The 24,746-nt window shown below is 36.7% G+C and overlaps 1 protein-coding gene across 4 annotated transcripts in view; it reads right to left on the reverse strand.

Annotated features, from left to right (window-relative positions):
• YAP1 (Yes1 associated transcriptional regulator) overlaps nucleotides 1-24,746 on the reverse strand; it is a 96,029-nt gene that overhangs the window by 28,640 nt on the left and 42,643 nt on the right. For all 4 annotated transcript variants that reach the window (XM_039718387.1, XM_039718385.1, XM_039718388.1 and 1 more), the window contains exons 3-4: nucleotides 16,369-16,484; nucleotides 8,513-8,626 (exon numbers count right to left, since the gene is read on the reverse strand). In XM_039718387.1, coding sequence (XP_039574321.1) covers nucleotides 8,513-8,626; nucleotides 16,369-16,484 — 230 coding nt within the window. The remainder of the gene's footprint in view (nucleotides 1-8,512; nucleotides 8,627-16,368; nucleotides 16,485-24,746) is intronic.

Raw genomic sequence — 24,746 nt, forward strand, 5'->3', positions numbered from 1 at the left:
CAGGACATGACTGCAAAAATCTGCACTCTAAAGAATATGGTTATTAATGTGATCTCAGATAGCACATTTTACTTTTTCTACACCTCATGTATTTGTAATGATCCTGACATGCACAGCTCTTTTCAAGTACTTCGAATTCAAAGGTGAAGAGCTTCATTTTATCTGTTAGCTAGGACTTGCCAGTTTCTAATGCATCCTGTTCCTTACCTTCCATGGCTATGGAAAGCATTTAAATAAGGGGCTCTGCACCCACACAGCGGAGGATGCAAAGACCTCACAGGCAGAGCAGGAACAAACAAGTCTTTGTTTCTAGAAGAGGGGGATTTGAGGGAGGAGGAGGGGCAGACAAGTTAAAAAACATGGGCAACTTAAGACAATAAAAAAGATCTTGTCCTAAAGTATGGTTTCACAATCTGCAGGATACAGTCAACTGCAATTGCTGCAATACATTTTTGAGAAAATTACTGGTCTTTAAATGCTACACATTAAATGTTCTACTGTCAACAGCAGAAATGCCTCTTCTGTACTACACCAGACAATACCTGACAATTCCTGAAAAAGGTTTAGACTGCTGTTGATGTACATGAAAAAAACCAAACAACCAAAACCCAAAAAACAAGACCAAGAGAGAGAAGCAATTACCAGGCATTGGTGCTAGAGAGAAAAGGCCAACACATTTTTAACAACTCAAGCATAAAAAGCTAATTTCTCTCCCAAGATCCTGTGTCAGTTGAAAATCCCAAGTCCCAAGGCAGTGACAGCTTGCAGTAACACAGCACCTCTCTCCTATGCAGAATTACATGCAGAGATTGCACCCTTAATGATTAGGAGACACAGCTGAATGTTTGATGTTTCTTTTCTATTTATAATTGCACCCTTCAAAGCTAAACCTAATTTTAATCTGCCAATTTGAAGACACTATTTAGCTGAACAAAGAATAACAAAAAATAGGATGCGAGCATACTATAGCTGACTGTCCTTACTAATAGGAATCAAAGTTTTCATTGGGGGAGCTAAAGAACTTGTCCCCTTCAGCTCCATTTTGAAACTAGACAGCTATTGTGCATTATTTTTGGCTATAGTCAGGTTTTTACCTGGTGCTAGTTTGCAACACTTCAACAAAGGCAAAAATCCTCTTTGATTACATTCAAAAGAGCGGTGAAAAAAAAAATACCAGTAGGATTTGAAAGAGTCTTGGAAGTAATAAAAAACATGTTCCAAGAGGCTTTTAAAGAAAGGCTTGGTGCAACAATTTATTGTTTAATCAGGATGCAAGTTATGTTTCTGGATTGTATTCTTTATAATGTATTGATACATTACTCTAAGGAAATCCCACTCACAGTTTCATAATTCTGCTGTTATGAAACAACCTAAAGATTACCACAATAAAATATTCCATTGATTTCAGTCTCTGATTAATCTGACAATTCTGGATCTTAAGGGTATGGGGGGAAACCACAAATAGTCTGTTCTCAGGGCTCATTTTAAGTGTACAAATCTTAGTGTCTTAGGCAAACAGAAATATTCACAGACTCCTGAGCTGAACTTTTGGTCAAAGCAAGATATATCCAATGAAAATACTATTACAGAATCATGTCCAAACTACAGATTGGTTACTCTGCATTTATCAACTAGTTTCATTCAAATCAAATTAGTATTTTTCATTTTGTTTTAGTACCACTACCGCACCTGCTGGTTAAAACAATATGAATTAAGTTCCTTTTTCTTTGATAAATCTGCAATTTTTTTAAGTCTTTCTGTATTGTCAAATGTAGATATGCAATAGCTGGACTGACTTCAGCACCATTAAGACTCTACAGCATGTACAGACAGACTCTTGAATCACTGGTAACTAAACTGGTGTAAAATGTTGTGTCAGTTCTTTTCCCCCCACAGCAGTAAACAGCAGTATTTATAAACCACTTTCACTCAATGTATGCCAGTTTCAGAAGAACTAAAATATTCTGCCTAGCCAGAAAAGCAAATATCAATTATATTCAGCACTAAAGTAAGTTAAGTAAGTAGCTTTTAGGAACTTCAGTGCACACATATAAACCAAAACTCTTTAAACAATGGGCTCTTAATAAAACTTTCTTTTAACTCTCTACCTAACACTTTTTTTTAAAAAAAAATCAGTTTTAATTTTGGAAAGCTAAACAAGTTTTAAATTACTTGACTTACAGAATGCAAGTGATACTGTAAGTATTAGCACTACAGAACTATATAAGACACAATGCACTGGACAGATTATGAGAAGAAACCTGAACTAATGTTGTTTACATTTCTATTTTATGTATGAAACACTGAAGACTACAGCAAGTGCAGGAATCTGAGCTAACCAAGACCTCGTATGTCTGTGCATTGACTCTCTGGCAAAATATATGTAATGAAAGCTAGTCCACATGTTAGACCAAAGTTTAATCAGCGAAGAGTCTACATAAGGCTATTAGCTGTGAACAGTTTCACTGTTTAATCACCACATAATACTTCCTGGGTTAACTAACCAAAAGACAAGCTTCTTTACAGTCTATTATAAAATAATGAGATAACTTTTTAAAATGCAGGTTTCCTTTAATTTATTTAGTGGAACAAACCCTGAATATATGCATCTTCACATCTTCATATTTTTTAAAAATCTGTCATAAGCCCTTGAGAAATGATTAAACAGAAATTACAAAATCCAGTAAAAACTACTGCAAAAAAATCAGCAGTATACTGTCAAGAAACACTTCTATATATAAGAAACTACCATCATGTTTCAACATGATTGAATTCAAAGGCAAAAACCTGATGTCTTTGAATTTAAGATCATATATGATTAGATATAGACTATATAATTACTGTGTATATATTTTTAGATTACAGATAATGAATCATGTTCACCATGATCCACCTTCAACTTTTCACACAGTATGCTCATTAACAGGAAAGTGCAAACTGCTGTATTAGAAGGATGTGGTGGAAAAAGTGTCCCTGTTAGGAGTGCAGTTTCCTTTCACTATCACAGCTGCTTAGCACAAGGCTGCAAGCATGCATTATTTTTACTGGCACCCAGTCATCATTAGCAATAAATCTCCTTTCCTGAACAGGATTAAATTACTCTGAAAACAGAACAAACCCCAAAACAGGTATAAACTTACATAAACCTACTGTCCTGATAAATTCTTAAAAAAAGTGTGGGTTTCTCTTTCTTTCATAGTCTAGAAATATTCTACCTAAAAGTAGGTAACTGCACCCTGACACAATCCCTGTGGACATATTTAGTGATTTCTTCAGTGAACTTCAGTTAATAGGTATAAATACATCCTGCTTTCAGACAAACCCAGATTTCACTTTCTGATATAATCATACACAAAAAAATAATTATTTACTGTCATTACCATAAGGCAGCACCTGTCTTTTACAAAGGAATGCTTACCAGTGAAATTTCATCTGCCTCTGCAGATTTGCAGCAGGCTTTGACAGAAGTCACTATTTCACTGAAAACTGATGCTGTAAACATCTCTGACACACATACCAAAACACAGAAGTCTTTACCCCACCCTAAGTGATCTCCTGAAACTGTTCTGGAAAAACTGACACAGGTAAGTGAAAAATCTAATACCACTAGACTTTTTAGATGAGTCAAATCCTCCCTTGTTTTACAGAATATGTAAATAAGATATGCCATTGCATTTGCAGACCAAAGCCACTTGTGGCTCATGCTCTGCTTTTTCTGCAAAGAACTGAAGGCAGACCTAGAACTTACGAAATCTTAAATTCTCCTATGATCAGGCACAAAGTCTGGGCTTTTTTTTTTTTTTGACTAGACAAAGGCCAAACACCCCAGTTTTCCAATCTAGAGCTCCAGTTCTATCTTGTTCAAGAATTTGCATCTTGAAAGGCTCCTATAAACTAATCTGGAGGAACAGATATTAAACAAAGTGCTAGATATGTAAGGAATAAGAACGCAATGCTATGGAATATCTCCTTTTAATTTCTGATACTTTAAAATTAGCAGATGCTCCGAAGCTTAAGCTTTAACTGAATGTCAACCTTGTTGTGTGTTTGCTTGCTTTTTCTTTAAACAGAAATGAGAAATATATGTTTCAATGAAATGTACATTTCACTACAGTGTTTCTGAACAAGCTCTTTTCACTTTTTCAAAGGCACAGTGTTTTTATACTACCAAAAAAAGGAAGCAGAAAAACCTGATACATTCTCTGTAATCATACTGTCATCATCAGTTTTATTTCCTTTTCTAATTATGCAGTCAAGCAGCTACTGTACACAGAGCCCCTATGGCACTTTTCATAATGATATTAAACACTGTCTTGCTTTAGCTTCCCCCTCATCCAAAATTCATGCAGAACTTCAAAGAACATTAACATTATCTCTAAGTGGGAATGATAAAGTCATGGCAGCGATTTCAACCTGAGGTCACAAATTTTGCTTCATACCCCATTATTGCACCTCCAAGAATTGGAAGACCAGAAGGAAAGAAACTGGTAGTGTGCAACATTGGTATGACCTTAAGCTACAAGCCTTTAAAACCCAAGGAAACTCAAACAATATCTCGTTTTACTCCAAACCCTACAGACACTTGTCTGACTACTGGAGCAGTAAGGTCTCCACACCAAACTGAAACCAGCAGAGACATGGAAATCAACTCCCAGTTTCCAGTATTTTCCCACTTCAACTTCATATTTGAATTTAATATGTTAAGCACCCTTAAAAGGCAAATTATTTAAGGTTGCATTTCAAAACCAAGTCCCATCACTGGCAAACTTACATAAGAGTTAAAATCCCTTTAATGCTATTTGATACAAAAAGCCAATTCTTGGAAACTTACAGCAAAAAAGCTGAACAATTTTAAACCTCAACTGGTTCTAGGAAATCTGATTTTATAGGAAAAGCAGATGTTCTTCTACTTCACCAACTCCAGCCACTCAAAATGCATAGCTGACCTGCTTCCTATCCAGATGTTTGAGTACCAAGAAACTGCATTATGTTATCTGAAAGGCTCAAAAATCCAGTAGGATCTGTGAAGAATGACCAATGAACAATAGCAAAAAAGACAAAATGGTCCAAAAGACAAGTTCAACCTGACAGTACAATCCCATCAAGGGAAAACACCCTCTCCTAAATAAAACAAAAAAACCAAGGCAATTTGAGTCCTCTCACTATGAGGCCTGCAAAGGCACTGAGAAGGTAGGACAACATGTTTTTACCAGATGCTCCACTAGACAAGAATCCTGCTGACACAGGCCTAAGGACCAACCCCCTCCCATCCCTACTCCTTTGATCCCATGTCATCTTTATGACTGCCTGTGCCTGGCTTATAAGGAGACCCTCCTTTCATACTTAGTTCTTTCCTAAAGTTTGTGAATTGCCCTAACACAAAACTGTTTTAAAGTCATATTTGTAGACTTGGAGGATGAAAGTCTGAGCCACAGGACTTCACTGACACTTAAATAGTGTAGCTGAAGGCCTCGAACCCATTTCAAAGATGTTAGACTTGAGTCTTGGAATGAAGTTCTTATCTTCAACTTGGAGCACTCAGGTTTTAGACCCAGCCTAACCCACAGCTATTCTGACAGAGGCACTTTTCTGATGCATTATTTCTAAAAGCCTGCTCCAAGAAAGAATATATACAAATTACATTCCTTTATTTTCTGTTTAAAAGCATGAATGCTATACCAAAATGCTCCACACCAAGTCAGTTCACCTAAAATAATTTTTCCAACTCTTTTTCTAGTCCCAATAATAGAAAATTCCAAGCACTATTTAAAAAAGAGCTATATCCACACCTACTAGAGAAAATTAAGATGAATGCAAAGCTTCCATCTGATGAGGAACATAGAGGGACATAAAGGCTGTCTCCCTGGAAGCTGGGAATTCAGAAGCAATTAGGGCAAAAACTCTTCATACCTTCTGCGTCTGAATACTGGAACAGAGGAGTATGTTTGCACATACCATTCAATAGCTTTGTTTTCTTCAATGGTTCTTAAGATTAGTGAAAATGGCAGAGAGAGACATTAATTTCGCCTTCATTTTCAACCACTGTAATAACCAAAAGCTTCAACAAGACAAAGATAAATTTATCCTGCTTCTGCAAGTATTAGTAGTCACAAATATTGAAAACCAAGACTTTATATTAAAGCACAGTGATAAAAAAGGGTATGGTCATCCTCAGGGGAAAAATACCAACAGAAGTTTCAACCTATATTAAGCACAGAAAGGTAAACTTCTGAGTCATTCACATGCTATTTAGGGTCACAGCACATATTTGTCGAGGATCTCCACATAGTAAATAAATGCAAGGCTCAGTAATTTAACTCTGTCAAAGAGATTTTTTTTTTCTTCTCGACTGGAATGACTTAAGGAGGTCACAAGTAAGAAAGCAACAGGAATAGAATTTTGTATTTTCTTGGCTCAAATGATAAAAACATAAACCACAATACAATGTGTACAACTCAGGTTTTCAAGGAAAACGCCTTCAAGCTCAAGAGCAGCTAGCAGCTTGTCTCTATTTGCCATCACTCTAGATCAGAAGAGCCCACATGCTTTTTTTTCCTTTCCTGCCCCTTTCAGTTACACTTGAGCTCTTTGACTGAAAAGGTCTGGAACAGATTAAAAGTCCGACCACAAAATAAAGAGCCTTGGCATGTACTCAAGCCTGTCTGGGATACACATACACAGTGGGCCCAAAAAGGGAAGCTATGCAGCAAGAAACCCTTAATCAGTCTTTTGGACATTTCCAACTTCTTTCAGTTTAACTGCACAGCCTTAACATTTGATAGAGTTTCAGTGTGCACAAGACAAGCAGCTTTTGCCCCTTCAGTTGGACCACTCTATTTACAGGAATACAACATAATTGTGAGAAGCAAGATTCATCTCACTCACAACCTCTGTCCATTAAAACATTTTCCACATCCCTTTTTAATTCCAGTTCATCTTTGGAAATGATAAAGTAATGCATGTAAAGAAAAACAGCTACCCTGCAAGATTACCTGAGTAAATGAAATTGCAAAAGGCAACAGTGATTTTCAAAATGACTGCCTCCTTTTCAGCCTTACTCACATACTAAGTAATTGTGAAGTTGCAAATTACCCACACACTCCTCTTGCAACGTGCAAACAAGTCTGTAGCTCTGGCTGGTGTTAAAGCCAGCATGGACATTTGCCAAAGCTGACACCCCACCTTTGGGCTCATGTTGCATAGTGGTTCAACCTGTCTACAAACTGGTGAGCAGTTTGTAAACAAAGTGTGACAATCTCGTGTTCTCCATAAGAGTAAATGGATCTTGTAAGTAGGCACTCAAGCCTACAAACCAAAATGCAGAATTTCTAGCAGACATTTCAGAAAACAAAACAGAAAAGTGACTGTTGAATTTTGTAGCTCTGTATTTATATGGCATTCATGGAGTTAATGCCTCTCCCAGAAGGGGCCCACAGTTGTTGTTAGGTCAACCCCTGTAAAGCTTCAAAGGTTTTGCATCCCCTCAGCCTGACCTACTCAGTGATCTGCACACTGTTTTCATTTAGCTGCACTGAGTCCAAAAGTAAAGCCTGAAAACCACAATGATCTCTTTTTTTTTTTTTTTTTCACTCCTACTGTTAGTCCATGGCTCTGGAAAAATAACTAAAATCCAAAGGAGCTGAAAATAGTAAGTTATTGGGAAAACAAATCAAGGACAAGCTAATAAGGCTGACACCCACAGGTCATGGCTTTAACCAGAAACCAGAATTTTAACACCATACAAAATACATCACTTGGATAATCTATGAAAGTATTTGAGAGTCTTCACATTATATGTGATTTCTATTCATAGTTATCAGTGCCAATTTTTATTGAAAAGTTTGCAGTTCTATGAAAAATATAATTGAAAACAATTGCATAAAAGTTCTGCTTTGTTTAATTTCTCCATCTAGACTTTGTGATCATTAAGTCACTATTTCTATTTCCAATATGACATAGTCTTTATCCAACAAATGTTATTAAAGTAGGAGCAACAAAACTAATAATTTCTCATCATATTGTTTAATATAGAAAATTTTGTCATGATAATCACTGTGACAAGCTGGAATTATAAGCTGGTATATGTTTCAAGTGTATTTAAACAACATGAACTATTATCTGACAATGCCCTCTTAAGATAGCACAAAGGAAAATAAATATTTGTTTAGGAATTAAAATAGTCTTCTGTGGTAAAGTTTTGTTAATTTAAAGGGACGAGTGAGCTTGACTGAAACTGTCTCAATAAGTAATTTCTGAATGTCACTACTTTGGGGAACTGTATGGATCATGTGGCAAAACACCAACCCGTAGCATTAGAAACTTGGGTAATATAAGATCCTGAAGGATACAAACTAATAGTTTTTATAAAAAAAAAAAAAGTTATTTAAATAAGGCCTCTACAACTCAAAATATATTTTAATTGTACTATAAAAAGTTTTCAAAATATGCCTGCAAAATTAAAGCTGAGTGAACTGAAGCAAATCAAGAATTCTGAATTGAGATGAACTTTTACCAAAGCGTGGGTCAAGCCTTGGGTCTAGCCAAGATGTGGTCTTGTTCTTATGGTTTATGTAGTAAATTTCTCCATCCTGGGTCATAGCTTGTTCCCATCCATCGGGGAGTGGGCCTGCAATATAGAAGGAAGGAGTTGATGGCGGGCTCTTGTTTGCTCCTGCTGAAATTGATCTAAAAAATATTTTAACATTCTACATATATAACAATACATGAAACAGAAGAGTTTCAAGCTCTTTTCTGGGATTAAGGGCAAAGAAGTGCTGGGTGAGAAACCAAGGAACAGGAAACACTTCTATAATTTTTATTTAGGATTTGGACTTTAATTTTCAAACTTGTTTGTATCCTTTCATATCCTTTGACACATCATTTTGCTATAGCATTTTAGTATAAAACCAGCAATAAGTCAAGCCTGCCAGAATGAAACCAGCATGTGCACCAGGAAAAAGAAGCAGAGAATAATTCTACCTCTCACAGAAAAGTTCATCTAGTGATTAAGACACAGCAGCAGCAACAAGCTAACACTGAGGAGATCCTGAAATATTCCTGTCTTTCACAAACAATTAAAAACGGAAGTGACAAAACTCATTTCCTCTTTACCTCATACTCTAACTTTCGGTGAAAGCATTCAAGGCTTAAGCAGACAAAAATGCAAACCTGAAGAACAAGGCAGGCAAACAAGCAATGACAGAGCAAAGGTAAAGAAACACCATGAGCAGTCACAAAGACACAGGACTATGAACAGCAGTGCAACACCTCTACAAGCAGAAAGGCACACACAGGAAAAACTACTTCTAGAATATGGTCAAAGGGAGGTATATAATGAAGGTGTGGAGTCCACAGTTGATGTCTGAACATAGCCTGAGGAATGGTTCCCATATGTTCCCATCAGCAGCTTTCAAGAAACTACCTTTCATTCCTATACAGCTCTTAAACCCCTTGTTCCCATCTCTATATGGTCACGTACATTCACCCACACATTTGCTTAGACTGAAAACCATTTCAAAAGATGATATTTATCTCATCTTATCTGGAAGGTGCTTTACAAATATATGGTTTTGAATTTTTATGCTCACATTGACACGGACTTTTAAAAAGGTCTAAATTAGATACAGGAAGACCTTCCCTGTATTTTAGATTTAAGTACAATCCTCAAATTATACAACAAAAGATTCACTACACATGTTAAGAATGTAAAAGAAATTAGAACAAAACCTGCTGTAGCAGCAAGCCATTGTATTTCAAGTTCTTCTACTCTTCCTCAGTGAAATAAAATGATAAAACAGCAGAAGCCATCTGGGTGTTAGACTAACAGATTATTCTGTATAATGTAAGACACACTAAGTATACACAAATATCATTATTTCAAACATGTGATTCAGGTACACCCAAAAATATGTGCCCATCTGATTAATGTCTACAACATCCATCTTCAAACTACATTAGCTCTTGACTGTAACTTTGTCTTGAAGTCATGCTCTTGCTGAAGAATTCAGTCTAAAGCTGGGAGAAGAGGTGGGGAGGATAGATTAGTTTGCTTAATTTCAAAAGATGTTCTTGGAGAAATGTCAAAATTAATAAAAAATAATTGAATTGCATTCCAGTAATATCCCAAGGCATAATCAGGACAAGAATTTCTTACCGTGGTATTTGAAGATCCCTAGTAAACTACATTTCTAATTTAAACTTTCATTTTGGCTCAGAAAACAAAGCCCTTCTCTATTAACTTCACTATTCCATCATTGGTGCTACAGATGAATCTCAACTGAGGAAAAACAGTGAACACCAGGCATTTTCTTCCCACCTGTAATGCTCTAAATGTTGCCTACAAGTAACGCATACCTCAGTTTTATCAGAAGCCGAACAGAACAGGCAAGAAAGAGTGACAATACTGCACAAATGATGCTTAAACCCTAAGATACTCACTTGTACAAAAGGACTTTGATGGAGAAATTAAAGCTCCAGTGCAAAGAACGCAGTACTTTTTTACCATACCCAAAGACCAGCCAGCTAACCAGTGAGATGTTTTTTTACAAAAAAACAGGAGCACAGAGACATGTCCCCCATCATCCAAATGTAGAAGTCAATGAAGAACCAAACTGACTCCTTTACTGCTGAGCCAACATGCTAGCCATGCAGGCAGACCTTCTCACTACAACTCTCCTCAGTCCTGCTAAGCCATACATGCCTTGGAAAAACTCAGCAAGAAATTCTTTGTGAAATTCAAAGCCAGAAAAACCCTCCTTGGCTTTAAGAAAAACAAAATCAGCCTTGCGGTGTCAGTCCTGCTGAACACTGAAATCTGTACTGGTCCAGCATGTTCCTTTGTAGCAAGTAAGAACAAAATGCCTTTGAAGAAGGCTGCCAGGAGCTGATCAGTCCATCCACCCGGTGGAATAATGCTACTTAAAGAGATTCAGTGATCTGATGAGTACTAGCTTACTACTAGAGACAAACCTGGGCAAGGTTCTCTTTCTAAATAAAATGCACAGCTGTGGAACAGGACAAAAAGGTCCATCTGCTCACCTGGCTGTCACAGCAGCAAGCCTTCCTTGCTAAGTGCTTCTGCTAACTGCAGAAGCAGAGCTTTTATCTCTGGAAACTTTTGGCATTAATAATGTAGCTTGCTTCCTTGGACAATAAACTGCTCTCATGTTTCTGTTATCATCATTACATACTGAAAAGGCAGTTCAAAAATTGAAATTATTGTCTTCTGTAATTCCTGTCTGGTTTTGTGAGTAATTGTGAAACTAGAAGACAGGGCTGATTTTCTAAAGGGTCACTTGACAAAGTCTGTATTTGAGGCAACTACCAGAGGAAAGAACTAAACCCATGTTGAAGAATAGGAGACACATTCACCCAGAGCATCTAGGAAAATTCCTTTGCAATTAGAGGCCCATTTCCTCCCAAAAGTCTGAATAGGAACAGAATTTTCAGTGTTAGATAACCTAGGTCACAAAAGCTGAGTCCTATATTGCTGCTACTCAGACCTTCTCACTAAAATTTCCACAGTTACTGTAGCTCATGTTGTATAGAAACAGCAATACTGGGTCTAACCAAAATTCAATTTAGTCCAGGCATCTAGCCTGGGGTGATGGACAGACCTTGTTGGCTCATGAAAGTAGCCCATTTAGTGACTATCACACTCTATAAACTTTTAAATAAAGCACTGAATACATATAGAGGTATAGAGGCTATGAATAGTCACTTGGCCTCCAAGTATGTTGGGCAGTGGAACAGGCTCCTCGGGGGCGTGGACATAGCCCCAGTCCTGACAGAGCTCAAGAAGTGTTTGGACAATGGTCTCAATGGTGTGACTCTTGGGGATGTCCTGCAAGGGCCAGGAGTTGGACTCAATGATCCTTGTAGGTCCCATCCAAATCAGGATATTCTGTGATTTTATTACAAGTTATTCCTTGGGCCAGTTTCTGTCTGCTTACTAAGTGCCAAAGTATCTCTCAAGTATTTCTCCAGTCTCCCCTCCAACTTTTGTAAATATTTAGCATAAACAGTATCCCTGTGACTGGTCCCCATTACTCGTTCTGTTGGGTGCCTCCTACGACAACTGAACACTATCACAACTGTAAGTTTAGAATTCTATGAAATAATTTGCACAGGGAGACACAACCCTTCTAGGCAGGGAACTCAGCTTGCACTGTGGTACTTTTGAGGACAAAGTTACCAAAAAATTAAATTCTAATTTCCAAATGTAAGCCAGCTTTCCAGAACTACTGGTAAGCCATACCTCTGTAACTAAATATTTATATAACGGTGTAACTTCATATAAATAACATGTAATTTTAAAAGCCTGTGTGCATGTCTCTTTGGTGCATGTCTCCACTTTTTGTGAGGTTTTTTTTTTTTTTTAACTTTCTCATATGCCATGGAATCTGGAATGCAAAGCAGAGCTTGCTGCTGGCAGATAGAAAGCAACTGGAAGAGTAACATAAGCAAAAAAGTAGTAGAGATTCACCCTATACTGGGATAAGAAGAGAATCTTGCAAGACTCTACTTATTTTTAAAACTAATGTAAACAAAGCCATATTTTATCAACAGGTTTCTATTCCTTCCTTCCCACCTGTCCCCTGAGAGTTACGAATTCAAGTGTCCATTTTCTTACCAACATCTAAAATGGCACTGCAGCCTTACCTTGAGAGACAATGGAATTGTACTAGGTCTACAAACTTTCACTGGGAAACTCAATTCAAAACTGTCACATAAGAATGAAGACAAAAGAGGACAAAGACACATAATCTGCCCCAAAGCTAATTATCTAAGGTCTATGCGCAAGAGGAAGAGGCTAAAGTATGCAGTGCTGTCAAGCATTATTCAAACATGATTCAGAAAGCAAAAGCATCTGAAGAACAGAAATACATAAATATAATTATCCCATCTCTGTTGTATCAACTGTAATTGTACACAAAACAGCCATTGTTTATTTTTAAATGTATAACTTTACCTCGGTAGGAAATGTATAGGAGATGTTCCTAAGAAGAACAGCATACCATTATTGCTACCTTTTTGTTTGTTTGTTTTAAATCAAGGCAGAAGAAACTATGTTCTTTTTTTCTGTTCTCTCTGTTTTCCTTTAGGGAAAAATTATTAGAAACATAATGTAAAAAAATGAGAAGTCACAATGACTTTTTATATACATGTGGCATATTTGCAAATAACAGGCTTGTTTCCTTTCCACTACTGAAGTGAAGATGCAATCCTATTTCACAGATTAACTAACAAATGCCATCTAACAGAGCACTGTTATACAGCCCAAACTATTTCAGCTGATTACTTGTAGCAACTAAGTTAAGAAAGACAGACAAAAAACCCCTCACTTTTCATACACTGATGACTTCCTATAAAGGATGTAGCTAACTAACACTCACAGAATAACTAGTTCACAAAAGTCACGCCTGGAACAGATAAAATTGGTTCAACTGTTCATTAACTTCCTTGAAGAAATGTAATTTACAGCAAGATACCTAAGTGCCTCAAGAGATGGAATTTCTTAAGACAGATAACCTAAAGATTTCAATCTCATGCTAAACTACATCTTTCCCATTTTTGTATTTTAACAATCTTTTGACTTGCCCTCATCACATCTTTCTTGAGTTCGTCTTTCCCTATTTATCCAAAAAGACAACGGGTTGATCTCCAATACGTACACATCAGCTTTCACAATTCTCTCTGCAGCTTCAGTTTGTTTTACTGTTCGTAATTCTTGCTAATGTCATGAACTTTAATTCTGGCTAAATGGTTAAAGCTTCTAAAGGTTGTCATGTCAGCTCCCAGAAATCTCTCCTATGTTTCAGCACAGTAACTTGACTTACAGGCTCCTGAGGCAGTACAGTAGAACCTAGACAGTAACTTCAAGGGCTAAAATTAATGAGCACCATACAAAGTCTATACAGAAAGGAAAATAGTCTCCTTTGTGGCATCTCAGACACTTTTTTGCAAGTCAGTGATTTCCAGCTGTCACAATACTTACACTCGTTTTTTCCCAATATCTTTCATGAAAGGCTCTCATGCACTAGGGTATGTTTCACTGCCAGTGATATTTCATAACAGGAAACTTCTGTCTTTAAGGTCTCAGCTTGATTTCTCGAGGATGAATGCCCAAATTAGAACATTAAGTAGTCTTAAATCTGAGTGCCAACATCATGACTGTAAGTTCCACTGTGCTGAAGTGGTACATAGTTACTTGACTTTTCCATTTCTCTCAAAGATTATTCAAGAGGCTACCAAGGAAGCATAAGCTACCATGAACTCAGTAATAAAAAGTAACAAAACTAAGTATAAGAGACTTTAGTAAAAACAAATATACAATCATAATTTAAACTTAGTACATAAACATTTGCCAGATCAAGTATCAGAATCACACCCAATAAATGCAGGTTCGGTATTATTTAATTCAAAACAGACTTTTGTTAATAGCAAATAAGGGTAAGCCAGTGCATCCAGACAGTCAGCTCCAAGTCATACTACCTCAATTAACTTAAGCTTAAAAAAACCTAACTCCACAGAACATGTGATGTAATTCAGTATACACAGGAGTTCTGAGTCCTTCATGCACTTTATCAGTCTCAGAGCACTTGGGTGAAAAATGCTTCTCAGGATTTTTAACTGATATTCAACACAGTATCATCTGTGAAATTAAAAATAAATGTTCAATGAACTTGTATCCAAGTGCTTTCTCAAATCACAAGACAACCCACTTGCACATTTCAACTGTTCTTTACTGCACAAACAACAATATCCATGCAGCATCACTCTCTCACACAACTACATCAGGCAATTACATGTCAATTTTCTTTTAAAAATAATCCATGTGTCCAGATTGCTAGCTTCTTTTCTAGTTTGTTACCACCGTGTTACAACTTAAAAGTACATTTTTTTTTGCTAAGGACCCTTCATTTCTAAGTACATAAAGTGATTCCTACTTTACTATCAGTATTTTTTCCTGTCAATTCTTGGTACAACGGCAGGTTTGAGGAGTTATCTTAAAATACAGAATTTATGTCAATATTGAAACAGCAGGCATCTAGTTTTAGCACAAATAAGCCAAAAGGCAGGACAGACCAAGGGAATTGTTTCCTTTCTCCTATTCTCCCTCCTTTAGAAGTGTCCCTACAAAAACATGCCACCTCTATTGCTGCAGGTTTCCTGGGATAAATTTACACAGAAAATAATCACACTGTTTTATTTTCACATCAGGGCCTGAGACCTTAATTGCTGTGAATCACGACTTCCTGAACTTGAACAGGACTCATTTGTTTCAGGATAATCCAGCCTCCTGGCCTAGCCAGCAAAAAGTTTGATTAACTTCCCCTCTAATACTCAGTCATGAACAGCACAGTTTGGTCACGCCTGTTAATCTTTTGGTATTGTCTGCAGCACATGAATTGCAGCATGAAACAAAGCTGTCTAAACAGACCACAAAAAGCAGCACCAGAGAATAACCCTTGGGAAGTACAGGAACAGCAGACACACACAAAATACAGTCAGACTGTGAGAAAATAAATATAACATGAACCTCAGTGACAGACAGGAGGTGACAAAGCAAGGGCAAGACCAAGTACTCAAACAAGCATGGCACCAACTCTATCTGCTTGCTCTCTGCATAATCAGAGATGAGAGAGCTCTGAAAACACACAGCAGATTCTATAGCAAGAACAAGAACTAACTGTTGTCTAGTGAGAGTGGCCCCTGCCGCCAGCTGAAAAACAATTCCATATTCCAGGAAAAGACAACAGACTTCCTCCACCTAGACCAATAATGATCATGATACTGCATTTCACAAGTAACAGAAACACAAGAGGAAAACAAAAAACATCTCTGCTTCTAAACAAGATTTTCAAGGTATTTGCTTGATCCTTTTAGGGAGGACAGGAAAAAATTATATGTTCATATTAAATGTAGGAAATGTAAATAAATAGTAGTATAACATGTCTAGTCAGTGAGCAAATGGAGGCAGAAGAACACTGTGAAGCACAAAAGCTTTAATGAAAATTGATATTAATTGAATGGAAATTCTGGTCTTCATCAATTTAACAGTATTTTGTGGTCAGAAGAAAATAGACAAAAATTCTGGTTCCTTATAACTTTGAACCAATCATTTGAAAAAATAAAAACATAAATCAAAGAACTACAGTGTTCTTTTTATTGACAACGTAAGTATTATACAAATTCTGTTATTTCAACTATCAGCCTCTTGCTTGATGAATCAGGCATCAACAAATGTAAAGTTTCAAACCAGGATAACTAGAAGATCATTTATTAAATCTGGACTCCCTACCCCCTGATTAGAATAGCTTGTGGTTTACTTGTATGATCTTTTTCATAAATACAAATTTTGCTTACCTGATGCTGAGTTCATGATGTTCTGCTGCACAGAAGGACTGGTGGGAGCTGTAACATTCATCTGGGAAAGCATGGCCTTCCTAGGATCTTGCCATGTTGTTGTTTGATCAATGTGACTAGGACAAAACAAAGCAAGAGTTAGGACAGTCATGCATTCACAATGCTAGCACAGGAAGTTTAACAACAAAAGGTTAATAAGCTTGCCAACAACAGCCACATTCAAAACCAAACAAGAACTGTTTGGATTTTCTCCAAGCATCACTGTATGTCAGATTCTCAAACCCTTGCCCTGGCCACCACTAGTTTCCCAACCAACAGCTGCAGCAACCAGAGCTAGAGCAATGGTTAGATAAGGTTCATCATGAATACCATAATCTAAACTGTTGTACCATAACTAGATGTTGTACCCTGGAACAAAGCATTTGCTTCCTTCTCCCTTTGATCACTTACTTGCCATTTTTAAATGTGTCTTCACAGATTTTCAAACCAAGCCAGTTATGTCTGGAATGTCAAACACAGTCCAGTACCTCAGCATGATGAGTTCATATTCAGGGCCTAGGGAGCAGTAATGAACTGGCTAGTATGCAATCATTAGTGTTCCCAAACTTTCTGTGCATAGACCACATCCTCAGATTACCGGAGAGACTACTCTCCTCCCCACTGACACCTGAACAAGCTCTCTGTGGTAGCTGAAGTAACCAGTCACACTAAAGCAGTAATGTGAAAGGAATGTGCAGCTGCCTTTCAACTTCAAGCAAAAAGATGAGGACAGTGGGACTGTCAAGTAATCCGCCCAGCCCTCTGCAAAACTGTGGAAGCTTAGATTTCTCCGTTTTGAAAAAAATGGCAAGTACATTCACGACTGTCATTCATGGAAGTATTCAATTCAACGGGAATACAAAAGTGTAATGAATCATTATTTTACTTTTTGGAGTATGTGATTAGCATGTTTTGCTAATGAGCAACAGATGCAGTCTATTCATAATAAGTATCAACAATATCTTCATGCCATTAAGCAACTCTGCTCTGAGAAGTACATGGGGAAGAAGCTACAACTCCAAATGCACATGAACACTGACAACAAAATCTGTTATCCAATTATTCAAAACTGGTATAAATTAAAAATCATATTCACATAGTATTGTTATAAATTAGAATGCAAGGCACTATTAACTTGGTACCATTCTTTCTTTAAATAAATTATCCTTAAAATTATGCTTTTCTGGATTACATGGAACGCCCATTTTCATATTCTTCAGCAAAATCACAACAAGTAACGAATTCAGAAGAACATAAAATAAAGCAGTAGTCACCAAAATAATTACTTATGTCAAAATACCTATCACATTCTAATTTTGTTACAAGGTATACATACCACAAACTAGCTTTTAAAAAAGTTTTAAGATACGTATATTAACATTCTCTTAACATGCACATAAGCAATTTCAGACCAAAGAGGTACAGACACACTGTAAAAACCAGCACATACTCATTTAATGCAGTATGTACTTGTTTTGTCTGGGGTAAAGGTTATTTAGGTTATTTTCTTCACCATGGCTAGTACTGGGCTATGTTTTGGATGAACCTGACCTCCCTCTGATCATCACACCAATAAATTATGTTTGATAGCTGGTGTTAAACCTCAACAAGATACTATTAAGCACACTGCATCTTTGGTTGCGCAGGTTTTCAAATATTCAGCTTCACTGAAAAACATGCCACATACAGCAAGACTTCTTTATTTCTTTTTAAAGCCTATTTATTTATAAAACATGGTGCAACATAGTAAAGACTGCCCTATATATAAACCTTCATACTGGAGAACAATTTTTCACTTTTCTGCTGGTCAGTTTTGCAAAGCAATGAAAACAGGTAAAGATAATACAGATGTAAAAACACTGCACTGTAATGCTTCACAGACCGTGTGTTTAAATTACTGTACCAGCATGTGCCACTCCTCCCTTACATTTCTGATTTGTTATATTTGCTCAGCTCAGTTCTGGCAATAGTGGAAACTGGGAAAACATGACTGTACCCATAATAACGCATTCACCTATTCCCATTTAACTCTTATGAAAATCCATGTAACACTATGAACTAAAAAAATGCAAGGTACATAATTTATAGCCTTTGTTTTTATATGCTATTTGAGTGCAGAGTAAGAAATAGAAGGAAAAATGTTTTCTGCCTGCATTACATAACCATTTCTACAGTTAACTGTAGGAACGCACTGAAACATTCATCAATTTTTCAAAACACATCTGATCATGGGACAGATGAATGGTCTATGGAAGAAGCAGTTTTAGATGTACCTCCAGTTCTGAGCACAAGGACAGCATTATCAATTCCTCAAGACAGCTTAAGCACACCACGTAATGTACAATGTTCATATGGAGTTGTTAACAAGGATAGCTATTTTAGGCAGTAGCAGCTTCTGGCTTTTCCCTAGCTCAGTATCACTTGAGAAAAGTCAGCATGTTCCTTACGTGACCAGCTGAACTACAATCAGCAGTCTTAGAGCCAAGAGCCATGGAGAAAAAGCTTCTAAGTAAGCAAGCTGATTATATTAATATTATACTGACCATATGACTGGTCCAATAAGGCAAAATTTTTTTCTCTCCTACTCAGCTCAGTGCTTCATGACCTACACATCCATTTCCTCTACACCTTCCCTCAAAACTTTTCTCCTCAACCTCCATCAAATCACAGTCCTCATATCTTGCCTGCTTCATATCCTCAGTGTTTGAATACTGTATACTAAGAAAGCACCCAAAACACTTCACAACAGATCAGTTCTTTCCTATAAATTCCAAATAATGTTCAGCTGATGGAATACAAAGTAGGCAAGCCCTCACTTATATGGATGAAATGTTTAAATAAATCCTAGTACTACATGGAGGAATATAGGAATTAATTTTCTTCCTATTCGCAGCACGTGGAGCAGGATAACTTACTATAAACACCATGTATTTCTAATTATCAACTTAAGTATTGAAACAGGACATTCTCCATAGGTAAAGATCTTTCCCTCTGTTTTGAATAGCAGCACAGAAAACGTCTCAATGGACATAACAAGAACTGACATCAAGACTGTTTTATCTTTCCCTGCATTAAGTAGATTTTTCTCATAGTAGCTGAATTACATGACAACTGCTCCAATCCTTAAAGATCTATTTTACATGAGCTTCACCATATCTCAATAAGCAACTAGTGTCAACACAAATAAAATATTAAAAAATATTAGCAAATGATATGAAATCAATGTCACCTATAAATCACCCACTATATGTAGCTTGTATTATCAAATTAAAACATAAAATTCTACCTACTCAGGAATGAGAAACATAGCCCTGTACTGTGTGAACAGAACAGAGTAAATATTCCTGCAATTGAATCAACATCTCTAGGATAATCAAGCAATGTATGACATTTTCTTTCACATAATGAATTCTCAAATCTAACATATATCTTTCTGGCACTATTTTTTATTGTTCATTTATGTAACAGAGAAGTAAAACTTTAGTAAACTGGACAAACATAGTATAAACTAAGGAAATCAGATTGTACCATAAAGGTAGGTCTGTGGTAACAGGCCTTAGAAAAACAAAACTAAAACACCCACCACATGCTAAGCATTTGTTAGCAAACTTATGTGAATTCTAGTATCAAGAAGAGTGACTGTTCCAAGACACATCACTCACCATCCTCCACCAAAGGACTTTTAAAGTGGTGTGCATTACGAAGAGCACAAGCTGCATCTCCTCACCCATCTCCAAGTTCTACAGCCAAATACAAATTATTGACAAGAACAACTTCAAAGAAAAGAAAAATGTTCTCGTTTTATGTACACAAATAGAATTTCTGCAGTTACTAAGAATCAGAATTTAATTGAAAGAAATCTTCACTGGCATTACACACTATCATCACATGCCTGAAGATGTGTCAGATTCAAATTCTAACCTAATTTTAGAGTTTAAGGTTTGGGTTTGTTGTGGTGCTGGTTTTTTTGGGTTGTTGTTGTTTTTTGGGGTTTTTTTTTGTTTTTTTTTTTTTTGGGGGGGGGTTGAGGGGGAAGGGTGTTGAAGATTTTGTTTTGAGTTTTTGTTTGTGTTTTTTTTTTAATACATTGGAAAAAAAGCAGGAGACTAGAGACCTAAAAAAGAAAAGGAAATTTAGTTTTTATTTTAAGAACCCTTTGGATCCTAGCAGACTAATAAAATAACACAATTTTAAAAACAAAGCCCTTGCACAAAGTGTAATATACCTTCCCATTCATTCTCCAGTTGCTGCACTAAAGACATGTATCATTTTGTTAGAAGCCATGCCAGAAACAAACTAACACAAAAAAGACACTCCAAGAATTACTTAAATTCTTCAAGAAAGGCTTATTAAGGTCTAAGAGGTTTTGTTTTGACATTCTGTAGTATGTATTGTAACTACAGTGTCCCCATTGGCAGGTGCACTTTCCAGGGTATGCTGAGAACTTCATTTGTCTAACAGAAGTCCCAGTCATTACAAAATCATATGTCTTTCTCACTCTTTCTGCCTTTATTAGCATAGAGTCACCTTATATATGCTACATCATTTGCAATTAGAACTTCCCTTTCACAAAAACAGATCTTAGGATAGCCATTATTAACATAAGCAGGTCAGAACTGCAAGACTATTTTACTGAAGTGTGCAATAGAAATGTAATGTTAGTAAGAAAAGCAAATAAGAATGAACAAATATTCTAATCCTCAGTACCAGATGTCATACTGTATGAAATTTCTGCAACCAAAAAAAAAAAGAAAAAAAGAAAAAAAATAAAAGGTCTGATCTACACATAAAAGAATAGATAAAAATAAATAAACTGATGCTTCTCAGTACATTTGGACATGGCTCTTCCTAAAAGGACTTTTCAAAAATTTAGTCTCAAACACACAGAAGGACAAGTTTTTCCTAAGTATAAAAGCATCACTGTAAAAAACTATGCAAACATCCCTCCATAATGTAGTGCTTGTGTTTTAACAATCTAGACAAGACTTTATGTCTGTGAGAAAATTATTTTCAGTCTCAAGTGAACTTGAGATGACTAACCTTGGATTTTGGTTTTCAGATTTTTGGGACTGTTAAGAATTCACTGGAAATCACATTTTATGAAAAGCAAAACAGGAACACATACCACTGACCACATCGTGACAGACCTCCCAAGGGTGTTGACGTGGCATTGAGTACTTTTTGTTCTGGGGATAGCTAGGAAAGTCTTTGTGTAACATAAGCAAGTGCACAAATGAAACTAAACCTAATTATGTTCTATTTTTGGTGTGAAATTTAAACTTTTCACTAAATTCCAAATGTCACTGCTCCACTGACAAGCATGTCACCTGTGATTCTTTTTACATTAAATGAATGAGATATAGATTCTACTCTCATTTTTCCTTTGTCTTCCTAACCAGCTAGCTTCTTTAATCCACATAATGCATCATGTTCTGAAAGGTTTTCTCTTTTTATTTATATTTGTCTATTAACTTTAAGGACTAGTAAAGAGAAAGTGTCTCCTCATAAATGCCAGAATTATTTTAGAGCTCTCACCAGTACATTTCAGCACATCAGGTTTTGATGTATATACTGAAAGTTAGCTTTCCTGGTGATTCAAGGAGAAATGTATTTCTGCTTTTGAAACTATTACAAATTGTCAAAAAAAAATCAACTAACCTCTTTACCAATCTTACACAAACTTGTCCTGTGCACAGACAGTGTAGGGTACCTCCAAGATACCCACTTAGCTATCATTTTAGCAGGTAGGGAAGAAATCAAAATAACTACTTCTGCAAAGGCCTGAGCTCTACAGCAGAATACCAATGTGGTGGTCTGACCGTAGGGCAGCTGTCAAAGTGGCAGTATCCACTAATTCCTAAGAAAGTGGCAATAGCTGGAAGGCCTAGATCAGCTTGGCAGGGCTGATGAGCTAGGAGGATTCCCACAGGTAAATTTTCCATAGCTGCATTTAGAAATGGGATGAAAAGGAGGGTTTTGAGTTTAAGGAGCCTTGACATGAACTGGTCTAATTACCACTCTCACAAACTGGAGTGTAGCATGCAGAGACTTCTGGGTTATGGCTGCTGATGATCTTAGGATATTTACACACAATGGAGTGGATTCAGCTTTGCCTGAGGATAGAAGGCGTGACATTCTTTGTGCATGCACCCTTTTCTATCCTATTCAGGGGATTTCGAGAATTGGAAAGGATTAAAACATGAATCTAAGTCTTCAGATATATGGGCCACTTTTAATTGGTGTAGCTGACTTTGCAGTAATTTTGTAACAAAATTACAGATTTATACTTTAAATACATTATTTGAGTTGATTTCAATTCCAAGCAGCAACAGTACAGAGAAAAGCCTGAAGGGGAGATGAGACAGCTCAGTTTGCAATTACCTTTACCCTTATTTCAGTCCTCCATAAACATTTCTCTGAATTTGCACCATTCTTAGACAAGGATACACCCTTAAACTGACTGTAAACTCTTTAAGGACTTTCCAACTGGCTTTGTAAAGAAAAATAGTTCCAACAACATCCAGCAAAAGAAAAGGCTGGTTACAGAACAATGAAAATCTCATCTGCTGAGAGATTATATTCCACCCATTGCTGGGGAAGACACTGTTTCTCCACTTGTGCTGTCCATTTATATTTGCAAAATATTTCCTTAGGTTTCAGGACTGTTACAGCCTAATTTCTATAAAAGTACATGGCAGTAAAATTCAGAACTTCCCAATCTCCCTGTTTCCCAAAAAGCTCCTAAAATTTGTAACAGTTTATCTCTTAAGGATGCTAATGTCTCCAGGCATGGTCTAATTGCCTGAAACCAATAGAAACGTTGATATAATTTTCTGAATATTCCTGCAATACATAAAATAGCTGTATTTTTGAGTTTTCCTTATTCTTCCTTCTGCTTGGCAGCCTTAATGCATTAACTAAACAAAGCTTATGTTGGACTACTCCATCTACACCACAATCATGTTGTCACCAAACTGCAGCACAGGCATACAGTGCCAGACAGCACACTGGTAAAATGACAATAGACAGTTCTAACCTTCATTCAGCTTGCAAAAGCATACCTTAAAATTGACATGCAAGTGCTCAGTGTGTAATCCTGAGCTTGCAAAAGCATAACTAAAAATTGACACGCTAGTGCTCAGTGTGCAATACTGTGGTGCCACAGCGGTGATTTCGTTAATTTTGAAACAGAACAGAAGCAAAAAGTAAGAGAATGGTGGGCACAAGCATCTTGTTGACCAGGTGGGAAGAGAGCCTGTCAGAACTCAAGTTCCTTAACCTATGTATGAAATAAAACCACATGCTTTCCTATGAAATTACAGTCCTAGGCAGCAGAAATTCTTCCAGCAAATTAATGGTTTGAATCTGAACTAGAACAATGCAATAAGGGAAACTTAAATGCATCTGACAAAAGTATAATTTGTCAAGAAACAGATTTTGCACACAGCATTACTAGTCAGACAAGTTCTTCAACAAATCTCTGGAATTTATTCCTAAGGTGGTTGAATATTGCAAGATGCTAAGAGGTACCAGAAATTCCAGAAAGCATGGCCCACAAAGCTGTGGACACCGATACAAAAAATAAAAAGCTTTTACAGATACACAAAACACAGTATTTAATATTAAGGTGTTCAAAGGCAGTCTTCATTAGCACTGGCCTGCCTCCAGACAGTGCAGAATACATCCACCAAGGACTTAAAATCTAAGCTTCCTGTTCCGATTATAAACACCACACTGTTTTGAAGCTACAGAACTGCACCGCACTTCTTAGGAAAGCATTCACAGAAAGGTCCGCATTTCAGAGTGTGTAATGCTAAAATGGATTTGAGGGCAGTAGGCAGCATGACCACACATGCACGATAAACAGAAAGAGATGAATGCATGATATGATGTCCAAAGGTTTGCCAGGGTAGCAACACTTGTATTATAATGTGCTCTTGAAACAACTACCTTTTGTCAAAGCCAAAATGAAAGAAATAACATGCTTATTTTTGTGTTTATTATTCTTTTTCCTCCCGCCCCTTTTCCTGTCCTGCACTTAAGGACCTCATACAGAAAAGTAGGGCTGGTATCACAATGCTTACAAGTTTTTAAATTGATTCCCAAAAGTATTATTCTTGGATTCTACTGTGGATTTCCCAAATAAAATAATTTTCTGAGTTTCAGGAGCAAGTAAGGAGTACAAGGACATTTTCATTTCCAGAGCTTTTCCCACAACTTTGAAAACTATAAGATTATAGAGACTAAAAAGAAAAGTCCTTGTTTTGCAGTCTTTTTACCAGTTCACTTATTTTCCAAAGTATAAAGGACTAAATGCTGTGATCACATTCTGTGTCACC

The sequence above is a fragment of the Passer montanus genome, unplaced genomic scaffold, assembly GCF_014805655.1.
Source record: "Passer montanus isolate IOZ18808 unplaced genomic scaffold, ASM1480565v1 scaffold4, whole genome shotgun sequence".
NCBI lineage: Eukaryota > Metazoa > Chordata > Aves > Passeriformes > Passeridae > Passer > Passer montanus.